Source organism: Mycteria americana, chromosome 14 (assembly GCF_035582795.1).
Source record: "Mycteria americana isolate JAX WOST 10 ecotype Jacksonville Zoo and Gardens chromosome 14, USCA_MyAme_1.0, whole genome shotgun sequence".
NCBI lineage: Eukaryota > Metazoa > Chordata > Aves > Ciconiiformes > Ciconiidae > Mycteria > Mycteria americana.
The window spans coordinates 1,508,939-1,523,186 of NC_134378.1; the positions used below are offsets into that span (position 1 = coordinate 1,508,939).

At 62.5% G+C, this 14,248-nt stretch overlaps 1 protein-coding gene across 3 annotated transcripts; it reads left to right on the forward strand.

The window, feature by feature from the left end:
* The first annotated feature begins 1,943 nt into the window (after window positions 1–1,943).
* On the forward strand, window positions 1,944–8,909 carry TGIF2 (TGFB induced factor homeobox 2). 3 transcript variants are annotated; one of them, XM_075517251.1, is made up of 3 exons: window positions 1,944–2,026; window positions 3,362–3,600; window positions 7,365–8,909. In XM_075517251.1, the coding sequence occupies exons 2-3, from the start codon at window positions 3,397–3,399 to the stop codon at window positions 7,947–7,949; spliced, it is 789 nt and encodes a 262-aa protein (XP_075373366.1). In that variant the 5' UTR covers window positions 1,944–2,026; window positions 3,362–3,396; the 3' UTR covers window positions 7,950–8,909. The 3 variants fall into 3 exon arrangements, with proteins under 3 accessions (XP_075373366.1, XP_075373364.1, XP_075373365.1); XM_075517249.1 differs by lacking the exon at window positions 1,944–2,026 and adding an exon at window positions 2,108–2,339; XM_075517250.1 differs by lacking the exon at window positions 1,944–2,026 and adding an exon at window positions 2,413–2,536.
* Window positions 8,910–14,248: the final 5,339 nt, after the last annotated feature.

Genomic DNA, 14,248 nt, shown 5'->3' on the forward strand with positions numbered 1-14,248 from the left:
AGACGACTAATACAGAATACAGCCTTCCTCAAAGGGGGAGCAAAAGCAGACTGCTTGGAAGGAGGGTCCTGCCCGGGCACAGCGGCTGACACAGCCCCCGGGGGGCGGCCGGGGGGGCCCTGCGGTGTCACCCACCAGGAGCAGGCCGGGCGCCCGGGCAGGGAGCAGAGCGGGCGGGATGAGCGCACCCCGCCTGGGAAGGGCCCTGGTTTGCAGGCAGGAGCGAGCCTCGCGTGAGAGGGCTGGCTGGGGCCGGGCACGCACCGCGCGCTGGTGCACGCTTGCAGCAGAGGGGATTTGCACCCGGGGCTGGCCCCACACCTCGCCTGTGGTTCACCAGCCCCTACTGCGTTTGCATTAATGGAGCAATAGCAATTTGGGGGTCGCTCAGGACAGTGAAGATTTAGCAGCAATTAAACAAATGCTTTAAGGAATTCTCCTTTTTTTGCTATTTAATCCTTTATTGCACCACGCAATCTGCTTTGCATGGACCAAAACCCTACCATAAAATAAGGTTTCTTGCAGCCTTTCTCAATACCCAAACGGGTCCCCATCTTTTTCCCTGCAGGCAGAAAAGAGGGGAGGGAGGGAAGCTGCAGCACAGCCTGCCAACGTGGTGGAGAGTGGGAGGGGAGAGCTGCCCCAAGGCCGGCTCCTGCACCAGGGTGCCATCAAACACCCGCTGCAAACAAGCTCTGCCTGGAGAAAGATGGTGCAGGACCCGCTGACCCTTGGGGCTGCTGTGCCCCACGAGCACACAGGTCCCTGGGGGGATGCACGCACGCGTGCTGTGCTTGGCTTGGCAAGGATGACCGCGGACATCCCCAAGAGGGGGGATGGACAACCCAAAGAGGACATCCCCAGGAAGGGGGTCTCTCTGCTGGCACCCCTCTGGGCTGGCCGCTGGACAAGGTCATCTTGGCTTCCTGTGGCAGCACCTTCTCCATCGCAGGAGCTGGAAGGGATCAGTCTGTGTTTCTCACCGTGTCGTCCATACAGCCCAGAAGGTGCCTGACCCACAGGATGTGGCACCACTGCTCAGAGCAGCTCTTCTCTCTGTGGTTCCCACCGATGAAGGGTGGACATGATGGACATGTCCCCTTCTGGGCTCGGCACAGCTCCCCTGTCCTGAGCATCTGGCAGAGGGTGAAGGTTTGACCCAGCCTCACATCACAGAAGGGCATGGAGCACGTGGTGGGGAAATCCTGCAGGAGCCACATCCCGGACCAGCAGCGTGCTTGCGCGTAAATGGAGCGATTTGGTCTCGAAAACTCAACAGGTCACCTTGGGCTCTGCTATTGCAGTGGAGAGGCGCAGGGAGAGCAGTGGCAGCCCCGTAAGGCCTCCAAAGACCTCGCCCGGCCCGTTTGGCAATGGACACGGTGCCTCCTCGATCACCACCCTTGCTTTGAAACACTTTCCACTTTCATGGGAGCGGTGATGTGCCAAGCTTCTGATTTCCCATTTAGTAAGTCAAAAAGCCACCAAATGAAGCACCGGTGGTGCCTCAGGGTGGTCTGAGGTCCCCGGGGCTGTCACCCACACCCGCCCCAGCAGCTCCTGTCCCCAGGCCTGGCCCTGCAACCAGTGCCTGCCTGTTCCCTGCCCACAGGCACCAGTAACCTCTCCGTGCTCAGTTACAGGATTCAGCCTTAACGTGGCCGGGGGGAAGGAGCTTGTGCAGTGCCTTGTGGGGGTGCCCGTGGGTGGGTGCCCGTGGGTGGGTGTCCCTGCGTGAGAGTCCCTGTGTGGGTGCCCCTGGGTGGGAGACCCTGTGCGGGTGTCCCTGTGCGGGTGTCCCTGTGTGGGTGCCCGTGGGTGGGTGCCCGTGGGTGGGTGTCCCTGTGCGGGTGCCGGGGTGCAGCTCCGCGCGGGGGGGGGGTTACCGTGGCATTTCTGCAGCCCGCGGGGCCGGGCGGGTGCGGGGGCTCCCTCCCGCCGGGCACCGTGTCCGGGAGCGGGGGCAGAGCCCCATCCCCGCCGCGGGGCCGCTCCGGGCGGGGGTTGCCGCCGCCGCCGCCGCCAGGTACCGGCCCGGGGCTCGGCGGGGCGGGGGCTCGGGTGCCCGCTGCCCGGTGCCGCGGCGGTGACAGCCGGGGGCGGGCGGGCCGGGGCCGGGGGCGGGGGGCCCGGCCGAGTTCCTGCCTCCTCGGAAACAAAGGGAACTCTGTCTCGGCATCTGTCACCGCCGCCCACCCAAAACTTTTCGCTGCGCCTCGGCCGCCCGCCCCGCCGCCGCGGGAGGGTCCCGCCGCACCCCCGGCACCGGAGCGGCGGCGGCGGCGCGACCCCGGCGCGGCCCATGCAAGGGCCGAGGCGGCGGCGGCGGCGGCCCGGGGGTAAGAGCGCAGCCGGGGCGGGCGGCAAACATGGAGTCCCGGCCGGGCTGCGGGCTGCGGGCGCGGCGGGCCGGGCCGGGCCGGGCCGGGGAGCGCGGGGCGGCGCGGAGGGGAGCGCGGCCCCGCCGCCTTTGTGCGGGCCGGGCCGGGCCGGGCCGGGAGCCGCCCCCGGCGTGAAAAGTTTGCGGGAGTGGCGGGTGGGCGCGCTCGGGGGGTTTTGTTCCCTTTCCGCGTCGTTTCTAACTTGGCCGATGTTGTTTGTGTGGTCGGGGCTATTTTTGGGCCGGTTTCTGCCGTTCGCGGGGGTGCGGGTTTTGGGGCCGCGGGCGAGTTTCCAGCTTCTCTTTCTTTCCCCTTCGCCTCCCCGGGCGGCGGCGGCGGGGGGGGGGGGGGGGGTCGGGGCTCGCCGCTTCCCCCGGCTTTGTGTCCGCGGCGGGCAGGGGCCCCGGCGCCGCGCTACCTGTTGCGGCCGGAGGGGCGGCGGGGGGCGGCGGGGCCCGGCCCGGTCCGCGGCGCCGAGCCGAGCCCCCGGCCCGCCCGGGCCGTGACAGCGGCGCGGGGAAGTCGCCCCCGCCGCCCCCCGCCTCCATCCCCGCCGCACAATGACCCCGCGTGGTTCCTGCTCCCCGAAGCGACTCCGGCTTCCCAGCCCCGGCCCCCTTCTCCCGCTGGGAGTTTTTGCAGTTCCTTCCCCCAGACGCTTGATCTCCTCTTGCCCGCTGCGAGTGGCTCCCCCTGAACCCCGCTTGCGTGCGCCGGGCTCACGCCTGTGCCGTCTCCGCAGACCTCCAGGGGCTCTGTTTAGGCAAGGCGAAGTGCCGCGGGTGGGCTGTTGTCTCCGCCGGTGCCCGTGGCTTCTCCGCCCCCCGGCGGGGCCCCTGCCTCTGGATTGCCCCCCCCGGCCGGTGGGGAGGGGGTGAGCCGCCCTCCGCCCCCGGGGCGGCGCGGGGTCTCTGGCCGCGTCCCCCCCTCCCCGGCCGGGACGCCGCCTGACGCCCGCTCTTCGGTTTCCACCTTGCCAGGCTTTAACCAGGAGAGATCTGCGGGCAGCTCCACCATGTCGGATAGCGACCTCGGGGAGGACGACTGCGCCACATCCCTGGACACCTCGCAGTCCAACAAGAGGAAGAGAAGGGGCAACCTCCCCAAGGAGTCCGTGAAGATCCTCCGGGACTGGCTGTACGAGCACCGCTTCAATGCCTACCCCTCCGAGCAGGAGAAGCTCAGCCTCTCGGGGCAGACCAGCCTCTCTGTGCTGCAGGTAGGAGCCCGTCCCCCACACGCTGGGGACGCCGCTGGGCCCTCTGCCACAGTGCTTGGGACGGGCCAGACCGGGAGAACCCCACCGAAGACCCCAAGGGACTTGGCACGCTGGAACCACTTGTCTCCGAAGGGCAGCGAGGAGGCAAGGGAGGGAACGGCAGGGAAGCAAAGCCACCTGCCTGTGGGCAGCCTCTTTTTAGAAGAGGTCTGAGCCCCGGGCACCAGTTTGATGGCAGTGCTGGAGCAGAGCTTTTTGGCCAGCCAGAAGACGGAGGGACCGGGACGGGGACAAACTAAGCAATACCCCGTTGTTAGTAAAAGCCACCCTGGGGGCTGCTGGGTTTCAGGGGGGTGCTGCTTTTTTTTTCCCTGTTCCCCTGGGAACCCCCCAGCAAGGGGCCCAGGGCTACCACCCCCCGCACAGAGGGCTGGGCAGGGGACAGCCGTCCTGGGAGAGAGCGGCTGGGCTGGGCTCTGGGTGGCCGTTAGCAGCACTAAGTACTGGCTGGCCCCAGTTACACCAGTTGCAAGAAGGGGAGCCCAGCCCAGCTGAGGGCTCCTGGGCAGTCCCCCTGGAGTCCCCCTGCGCCGCTCCTGGTTGCGGGCTGATGTTCTTGTGATGCTGTGATGGGTGCCCAGCCAGGAGCCCTGGCTAGCAGTGGGGGTGAGCGGTGCTTTTCCTTCCGGCTTTGGCTTTCACCCTGCCTGCAGGTGCCTGGCCCTTTGATCCACGTGAAGGCCAGCAGCCTTCAGGCAGGGAGACCCCTGTGTGCCCAGGGCCCCATCCTCCGTCTCCCAGCCTGGCAGGGTGGGAGATGAACGGGGGCTTTGCTCCGTTCTCTGGTTCTGGGGGCACAGCCGGGTGGGAAACGGCTCTTCTGTGCAGGGGAGTGGGCAAGGGCCAGCAGGTTTGCAGCTGAGCTCCCCTCCTCGGGGCTTCCTCTGCACCTCTGGCCCCTTTCCCTGCGGCTCAGTGCAGTCCTGGCCAGCCGTCCCGGCCGCGGCCCAGACACCGGTGTGTGGGCAGTGGCTGTCTGGTTTCCCTCTTCCTGGCCGGTAAGGCGAACTTTCTTTTTCATTGTAATGTATTTCTTTAAATGCTGGCTGTGCATGAGCTTTGTGTCTGGGCAGCTGCTCCGAGGGGAGGCTGGTGGGCCTGGGAGGACTTGAGTCAGGTTGGTGGGGGAAGCAGCAACGTGTTTGGGGCTGTGGGAGCCTGGGCTTGTCCTGGACCGGAGTTGGCACGGCAGTGCCTGGCACACAGGGGTTTACCCCAGGGCTTGCGGCAGTGGGACCGGCAGGCGCCCGGCTGTCTGTGCCCCGAGCTCTTTGGGACCAAGGAGGGTGTCGGCAGGCACGTGGGCTTGTGTCGAGGTGTGGCCTTGCCGTGCGCTGGCTGTTGTCTGCCCCGTGGGACCCCCTGCAGCCAGCGTGTGCCTGGTGAGGAGGCTGCCCCTGTATCCCCAGGCAGGGGGTCCCAGCCCGGTGGCGTTTCCCAGGGCCAGCTGAGGGCTGTCACTGGGATTGCTGTCAGTCTGAGCTGGTGCAACAGGACGCCGTGGCGGCTGCTCCATCTGATGAGTAGAAGCCTATTGGGGTGGAGGTGTGGGACACCCTACAGCAAGGCTGGAGTGGCTGCGGGGTTTGATCCGTCAGTGCCGATCCGACCCCTCCAGGAGCCTCTCGAGCGCAGGGCTCTGCTGCAGCCGCTGGCCAAGCACCCCCCAGGTGTTTATTTGTGCATCCCCCTGCCCGGTCCAGTGGCCTGGGGAGCTGAAGCCAGGCGCTGGCGGCCAGGGATCAGGAGCGCAGCAACCTCGGGTCTCCAGGGAGACCGGGAAGCCATGTGCCTCCCTTGCAGAAAGTTGGGAGGTAAGAAAGCGGTGCCTGGTGCTGGTGAGGCTTCCCAGGGAACAGCAGGTTTCCAAGCCCGTGCCTTTCTGTGGGGATGGGCTTTTCCTCCCTGCAGAAGGGATGCCGCTCTCACGGCAGTGGTGGGGACAGACGCTGCCCAAAGCGATGGGCCAGTGTGTGCTGGTGGTGGGGCTGAGCGATGGCCATGTTTAAAAAAAAAAAAAAAAAAAAAAGCTGCTTGCTTCAAAGCCGAGGCATATCCCAGCTCCCCGGTCGGGTGATGCCATGCGGCGTCACCGGTGGTTGTGTGTGCCTGCCTGCATGCCGCATTCTCCAAAGGGAGTTGAATGCTGGAAGGAGCATGGCAGGGGGGACCGGCAGGACTCTTTGGGGGCTTCTCAGCACTGTGGAGTTGGTCGGGCTTTTTGTTGGGAGTCCAGCCCTCTGGCTGGGGATTACAGCGGTTGATGGCCATGGGATCACAAGATCGCATCAAGGGGACCCGGCTAAGGCTTGCAAGGGAGGGTGTTTGGAAGGGAAAAGGGGGTGAGACTGGTGTATTTGAGGGTGTTAAATGCCAAATATTGTCTTAAAGACAAAAAAAACACAACTGAGATCTTGCTGCGATCAAAGTTGTGGTAAGTTCTATTTTATGTAGCTGTTGATTTAGGAAAGGTCAGTCATTTTATTCCCTTGATTTATTCTCTTCTAATTGTTTTCTAGGAAAAGGCAGTTATTTTAATGTAGCATTTAATATAAAGGTGCTGAAGCAATACATGGCCAAGACAGACTGAATACATGGCCGCTGCGTTTCTGAAGGGACTGCCAGAGGTGTAGCCTCAGAGCTCTGCCTCTTTGGCGTGCAGATGTTTGGAAGAGCCTTTAGAGTTAGCTGTAACCCCCTCGTTGGCAGGAGGCATGGGAAGGTGTCGATGTACTGCTGCAATCCCTGCTGCCCCGTTAGGGGATGGGGGGCTGCAGCTCTGCACGCTGATGGTTTTTAGGATTTTCCATCCATGCTGCTGTCCTGCTGTCTGTCTGCTCCGGGCAGCCTCAGTGCTCCCATCCAGGCTGGCAGCACGTTGGCACCGGCATCAGCGTGTGAAGCGTGGCGGGGCACACCGACCTCCGGGGTGGGTCGCCTGGAGAAGGGAAAACTCCCCCCAGACCGGGGACCTGGTGGAGGCCGTTGGGCTCTGAGCTGGCTCTGGGCAACACCACAGCCTCTGGCTGGGGGGGTGGCAGGAGCCCCCGGGAGGGTGCTGGGAGCTGCACCCCGCTTTACCTGCGTGCAGCTGGGCACAGTCAGTTGCCAGGGCTTTGGGGCTGTGGTGGGGAGACAGCGCTGAGCCCATCCTCATCCAGGGAGTGGGCAGCTCTCTTTGAGAGCCACTGCAGCTCCAGTGGCTCTGTGCAGCCTTGCTCTGGCTTGTGGAGCGGCTCGGCCCCAAAGCTGCCCAGGCTCTGCTTGTTCAGTGTGCTGGCATGGGGAGCAGGTGCCGGCGGTGCCGTGGGGGGCTGGCACCCATGCACAGTCCCCGCCAGGGAGAGCCGGCAGGGTGGGCTGGCAGGGCTGAGCGGGAGCGTTGCACCGGGGCAGCCGGGACAGGGGTGCAGGGAGGAAGGGGCTGCCCCGGGCAGGCGATGCCAGGCAGGAAGCAGCCGGCGCTGGGGTTTCCGTGGGTGGCTGGGCAACTCCTGCCAGGAGTAGCTCTGCCTCCCCGGAGCCCCATGGGAAGGAGGTGCGGGGCGGGCGGGGGGAGACCCGTGGTAGCTGGGGCATGCGGGAGCTGCTTGCTGGGTCCAGGGGGGCTTCTGCTGGCTTGGCTTTGGGCTGCTGCCCCCTGGCCAGCGCGGTGTGTGCACGGCAGCCCTGGCTGACAGCACTGCGGCCCTCTCTCCTCCCAGATCTGCAACTGGTTCATCAATGCCAGGAGGCGGCTGCTCCCCGACATGCTGCGCAAGGACGGGAAGGACCCCAACCAGTTCACCATCTCCCGCCGAGGGGGCAAAGCTGGTGACGTGGCCCTGCCACGGGGGGCTGCTGCCGGCTCCGGGGTGCTGGTGGTACCCCCTGTGACGGCTGCAGGGGCCTCCAAGGTGCTGTCGATGTCCGTGTGCCCGCAGGTACTGTGCCACCCCGCCCAGGCACTGGGCAGCAACCTGACGGTGGTGAGCGCCCGCAGCCCCGAGCGGGAGAAGCCCCCTGGCCCGCAGCGAGCGGAGCCGGACCCTGCTCCCAAAGCGCCGCTGGGTGCTGCCGGCAGCACCATGACCTTGCTGGCGCGGGCCGAGGCGGCCAGCCCCACCAGCGGACTCTTCAACACGCCGCCCCCCACGCCCCCCGAGCTCTTCGGCGACGACTTCAGCAGCTTCCAGCTGCTGGTGGAGGTGGCGCTGCAGAAGGCGGCCGAGCTGGAGTCGCAGCGGCAGGGCGGGCAGCTGCCCCTCTCGCCCCAGACTGAGCCCCCGGGAGCCTCCGTCTCCAAATAACCCCCTGGGCCAGGTCCCGCAGGGTGCCCTTCCTTGGGGGGTGCCTGACCCTCCCGGCCTCGTGCCACTCGTCTGCGTGCACCCCCCGACCAGCTCATCTCAGAAGCGGACTCCTGCCTTCCGGGGGTTCCGGTCTCTGTCAGCCAAGGGGGGAGAGGAAGGACTGTCCCATCCCGCCATCCTCTCGCTGGGGAGATGCCCCTGCCTGCTGCCCTTGCCGCCGAGGATGGTGCCCCGGGCGTGCGGGAGGATGCGGCCGCTGCAGTCTGGCTGTCGTGAAAAGACCTTTGCAGCTTTACTGACCTCTCCCGACTGACGGTTACTGTGGAGCTCCCTTTGGAAAACCTGCTGACTTCTTTTTCTCTCTCCTGTAAACAAGGGCCCAGCCAACACCGTTTCTTCAGGGAGAGAAAGAGAGAATTTATTTTTTTTTAAGTTGGTGTCTGTTTTAAGGACTACGGATGAAAAGCTTTTTCTCCGAAATCTCTGATCTTTCCCCCCCCTCCCTTTTTTTTTTTTCCTTTTGTTTGTGGAGGGCCTTTCTGGTACCTTGTGCTGGCCAGGAGCCCTGCCTTGCCCAGGGAAGGGCAAAGGACAGATGAACTGGAAACCTGAAGTCTGTGGCATTTTTTCACACAGAAAACATGGGACCCTCCTCTTCTGCCTTAGGGTGTTACGGATGCTGCCAGTAGAAACCTCTATGGTGCTGTTTAGCAATTTTTTGTTGAAACATTTTCCCTTTAATTGTGATTTATTATATGATTTTTTTTTCTTCTATAAGCATTTCCAAACTTCCCCGTGTTTCTCTTGAGTTCCTGCTGAGTATGTGCACGTTGTGTCCCGGAACAGAGAGCGCGTTGCAGAGCCTGCGAGACGCTGACAGCCGGCTGCTGCTGGGGGTGGACGCAAAGCTGAGACTGTGAAATTTTGTATCCAACTTCTTTATTTTCTATTTTTTTTTTTTAAACATTTGGAAAGAGGTGTGTTGCAGGCATGGGCATGTGTGTTCTGCAAGTGCAGCACTCACAGCCTGCAGACCACGGTTCCTGGAAAGCAGAGTTGTCTCATCAGCCAAGTGCTGATGAACTGCTCTGGGAACGCGGAGGGATCGAGTCCTGTTGCTCCCCTGTCCCCTCCCTCCTGCTCTTGCTCTCCAGGGCTGAGCGTGGCTGTGCCCGCCTGTGCGGTGCTGGTGACCTCTAGTGACAAGCTGGTGTCTGCGGGGAGCTGGCTGGGCCCCCCAGCCTGGCCTGGTGGTGCTTTTCGGGCTCCGGGGCAGTTCCTGGCCGGGCATCGCTTGCTGTCACTGAGCGGGAGCCTGGGTGCTGCGCTGGTCCTGGGACTGAGATATTGCTGTTTCACTGTAAAATGTAAGTTAAATAGCGATACGTACGCACCTATGTTATCTATCCTGAGAAACACTAATCCTAGGTAATTAGCCTGATTATTAAGTTGCATGACTAGAGATAATAACGTCCACAGGATCTGGTGCTCTGCAGTGGCTGGAGCCAGCGGTGCTGGGGGAGCAGCACGCTGCAGGATGATGGGGCCTGGAAGGGAAAAGCACTGATTTTGGGGACTGGTGTTTTCCACCCATCGCCCCCCCCCCCCTTTTCTTCAGAGAGAAGGTGACAGGGAAAAGGAGGTCCGGAGCGCTAGCGGGGAGCTGCAGGAAGGCTTGCCAATAGTGTGTCGTGTTGGCCAGGTGCCCCCATGCAGCGCAGGGACGGCTCCAGCTCCGGCACTACCCGGCTGGGCAGAGGGCACCACTTCGGGTGGATGCTCATCATGCGGCTGTGAACATCCCCTTCCTCCTCTCCCCCAGCTCCACTTTATGTCCGGCCTTTGCCCTCTGCCTCCTTTCTGGAGAAAGCCCTGAATTTTAGGACTCCCTCCCTTATTTCTAGGTAGCCCTTCCCCGTCACCCCCCTGCAGTTCTGTTTCCTCCCCCAGGGGAGGGAGAGGCTTTTTAGTCTCCTCCCTTTATTTTGCCCCAGTCAAACCAAAGTGGTTTCCTCCCCCAGGGCAGGAGAGCTACAGCTGTGCCTGTGCCATGGTGCTGCCCTGGGGATGGACCAGACAGAGTGGGGAGGGCAGGGATTATTGGAATGAAATTTATGGAGCAAGAAACTACTGTAAATATCTTTTTGTTTGTTCTTCTGTTGTCAAATAAAAGTTTTTTAGTTTTGGTTTGGTTTTTTTTTTTTTTTTTTTTTTAAATATGAGCTGTGTGTCAGACTGGACTATGTCATCTGTGGGTGGCTCACTTGCTCCTCCCTCACCACCCCCCTCCCCACCTCCTGACACTCAGCCAAAGCAGCTTAAGAGGTCTAAGGAGCATTGCTGGGTGTGGAAAAAAAGGGGCCAGTGCCTGGCACGGGCCTGCACCTACGCCACCATCGTTTGCCCTGACAGCTGTTACGTGCTCGCTTCCCACAGTATTTGATCCCAGTGTCTGGGAGCCAGAAAGCATTTGGCAGCAGCACAGGGCTGATGCATTTGTGTCTTCCCTCCTCCTGGGCAGCATCAGAAAAGTGAGACAGCATCACTGCTAGCCCCTCGGCAAAGGAAAAAAGAAACCATTTCAGCGGGGCTCTGCTGCACAGAATTTCCTGGGTCAAGAACCCTCTGAGGTGGTCAGGGGTCTTGCGAGCTGCTCCTGGAGCAGCAGCCCCAGCCAGCCTTGCTCCACCACAGAGGGCAGGGGCACGGACCCAAAGGCTGCTGCGCTGGCAGCACGGACGCTGGCAGCACTGGCCCTGCAGCAAGGCTGGGCTCTGGGCTGCTGTGCCTGCTCCTGGGCTGCCCCGGGGGGGCTCGGCCAGCCACTTGCACGCACTAGGAGCGTGCACACCGGTATTTCATCTGCTAGCATCTTCCACGCACATCAGCAGCGCAGGGCTGCAGTCTCTGTGTCAGCTTGACGCCCTGCCTCCCTTGAGATGGATACCTGCTCTCTACCATAGCAGGGGCCCGGAGTGGGGGCTAGCACCAGTTCAAGGCCTTTGCAGCCCCTCACCCCCAGCTTCCTGTGCCGGAGGGTGACGCCAGGGGCTCTGCACCCTCCGGCACTGGGCAGGGGCTGTTGAAGGATGGAGGCACCCGGCCTCCAGGCAGGCCTCACTCATGCAGCTCCAGGGAAACCCCTGGGCAGCTCTGGTCACAGGAATAGCAACAGGGTGTCCCCACACCCTGCACGGGCTGCTGGCGCTTTGTGCCCGTGGTGAGGAATGCGGGCTGGGGCACCCGGGGCGCTGGGGTGCCCTGGGGGCTGGAGTGCCTGGGGGGGTTGGAGCCAGGGCAGCAGACTGCTAGCTTAACTCGGGGGTGGTGGTCTGCACAGCAACAGGGGTCACGGCTGGGTAAAATACATCCCGTGCCCCCCAGCTCTGCCTGCCCCTCCTGCGGCCTCAAGTAGCACCTCAGTGTTCCTGAGCTGCACAGAGGTGCCTTTGCCCTGGCCAGGCCCTGGGGACCCCCAGGCAGGTCAGGCAGAGCCTCAGGGACCTGCACGCACCTCCAGGGCCCGGCCACTGGCCCCCAGCGGGGCTCAGGCACGCCCCGCCACGGGGTGATGGGCAGACATTTCCCGCAGGCACAAGGAGAGTGCTGTGGGGACAGCCGGCGTCCTCGCCCTCCAGCACAGCGCTGAGCCTCGTTACTGGGGAGGAGGCACGGCTCTGCTGGGACTTGCGCTCCCGGGAGGGGTCCTGCCCACTGACCACCACCAGCCCTGTCCCAGCCCTGCAGCCCCCCTCTCCGGCCTGTGCTCTGCCCTGGGCACGCTCAGACATTGCATTGAGTGTAGCAAAGCCGCGTTAACATAACGCTTTCATACTTCTCACGACACAACCAACACTGCCCCGAAAATACCTACATGGGAGTAAGGCTTCAGGAGAGCCTCCCTGGCAGCTGCATCCCCCATCGCCGCAGCGAGGAGGCAGTGCAGGGAGTCACGCTGTGCCCCAAAACTGTGCAACCGGAAGGCAGAGTTATGCGTTGCAAGGGCCGCCGAGGCCCCAGGGACGTGTGGTCAGCAGCAGCGCAAACCATCCCCCTCCTGCTTCCTGCTGTGCTCCTCCTACCTGGATAACGCAGGGAGATGCTCCCCTGGCACTGCTTCCCAGGGCATGCACCAGCCCGGCTGCACGGTCCCCCCGGCTTCAGTGCTGCCCGGATGCTGGACTTGAGCAAAGGGTGCGAGCTGGTGTCACAGGAGTCCCACAGGCAGTCAGCCGGCACTCATAGCATTCACAGGAAAATCGTGCCGCAGCGCAGGCGGCTGTTCCCAGAGAAGCCCGGGGAAGCACAGCTGGCACGGCAGCGGCTCTCATTCAGCTGGGGAGCCTCCGCCTGCCGCAGCCCTCAGGCCAGGGCACACACACCGCGCGCAAAGACCCAGCCTGGGTACCAGGGGTTTTCTGCCCGGCTGGGGCCCGGCCTAATGATGGCCAGGCCACGGGGCAGGCTCAGCCCGTCGTGTCAGCCGCTACTGCCTGAGGAGAACCTCAGGGGCCAGAGGCGCGAGGCATGGGTGACCCCGTCCCCCCCAGCGCAGGCCGGCGCTGAGGAGAAGCTTGGCCTGGGGGCTGCCCTCCCCTTCCCCAGGCCCAGAGCGGGCAGAGGGAGCCCCCCGGGCCCAGCTGCGCCCACGGCCGCGGGCAGGGTCCACGCGCCCCAGCCCCTGCCCGCCTGGGGACAGCGCTGCCACCCCGCCCTCACACCGCCCAGGGCTGCAGGGGCGGGGCCGGCACCTGCCCCGCCTGCTGCTGCCACCAGAAGTCCCACCCCCTCCCAGCAGCCTCAGCGGCCATTTGCCCCAGAAGTCAGACAGTCTGTTGTGATTGGCTGGGAGGACCAGCCACCCCGCCTACTGGTTTACCCGGAAGTACATTTGACACAGAAGGCCCACCCCCTGTGTACACAGGGGGCGGCCATTTTGTTTCACCCACCATTTTCTGGCAGGGAGCAGCCATTTTGTTAAATGTCATACAGCTCCGTGATTGGCTGACAGGCATTCCTGGACACCATCACACCCACGTGTTCTCAGGCAGCCCCATGATTGGCTGCCCGCTTCCTTTGGACCCAGAAGTGCTCAGACGTAAAAATACATACATTTATATACATTATATACAATGTATGTATAGAATTATTTATATAAAGGTGCGTATAAATATGTATAATACATATGTTTCAGATATATACTTCTATATTTGTATACATTTGTATACATTTTAATATATATATGTACATCTATAAAGCTGTAGAGATTAAATAGATACAGCCATAAAACCACAGGTATAAAATAGATAAAAAGTAGGGGAAGGGCCCTCAGGCCTGATCTACTTCCAGGTAAACCACTGGGGGACGGGGGGTAGCGCTGCCAGCCAATCACCCCAGACCACGTGACCAGAAGAGGGTGTGCCTTCCTGGGCAAGCGGCCTATGAGGCTGCAGGAGGAGGTGGGACTTCCACCAGAAGCACCTGTCCCCGCCCCGCCCCCCCACGGCCCTCCAAGGTGTCGGCCATCTTGCCGGAGGCGCCAGCGGCTGAAGGCCGGCACCGCTCCGTGGAACAGCCTCGAGTGCCGCCCCGGCTGCTGGGACACAGCCCGTTGCAAAACAGTCCTGGATACCACTGCTGCGAATAAAGAGGGAGAGAGACTGCAGGCAGCTATAAATTCAGACTGCATTTGTTTATTATTTGTTTACGGTGTCAGCCAGCTGTCCTTGCTGCTGTAAGTTCTTCTCCTCCGAGGTGGCAGGAAACAAAACGGGAGTCGGGCAGGCCCACGCGCTCACCTCCGCTACCCAGCCTCACCCTGGAGACCCCCATTTAGCTCTCGCTCCAGAGGCCCTCAGCGAGGGCTAAACGTGCATGTATTAAAATACATACATGCAGAACGGCCGGCATCAACACCCCACTTCATCTGTCCTGGCTGCAGCCCACAACACGCACGCTGAGGGCCTGGTGCGACTGACCGAGGACAAAGAGGGATCTCAGCCCCGGGGATTGAAGATCATTTGACAACTCAGTGGGACGGGCTGCTGCTCACAGACTGCCAGCCTGCGAAAAGCAGCTTTCCAGGCCAGCTCCCCAGCAGCAGCAGCCTCAGCCACTTTTGGAAGAGTAAATTAAAAAAAAAAAAAAAAACAAAACCAAACACCAAAAAAACCCAACCAACCATCTTTCCCTGGTGTTCTAAATTTCAACGCTAGAGATCTCTAAAACTGCATCTTCACAATCCTCCCCAAAAACCTGACAGTGCAACCCAACAAGTCAGTGTCTCTACCCCCAGT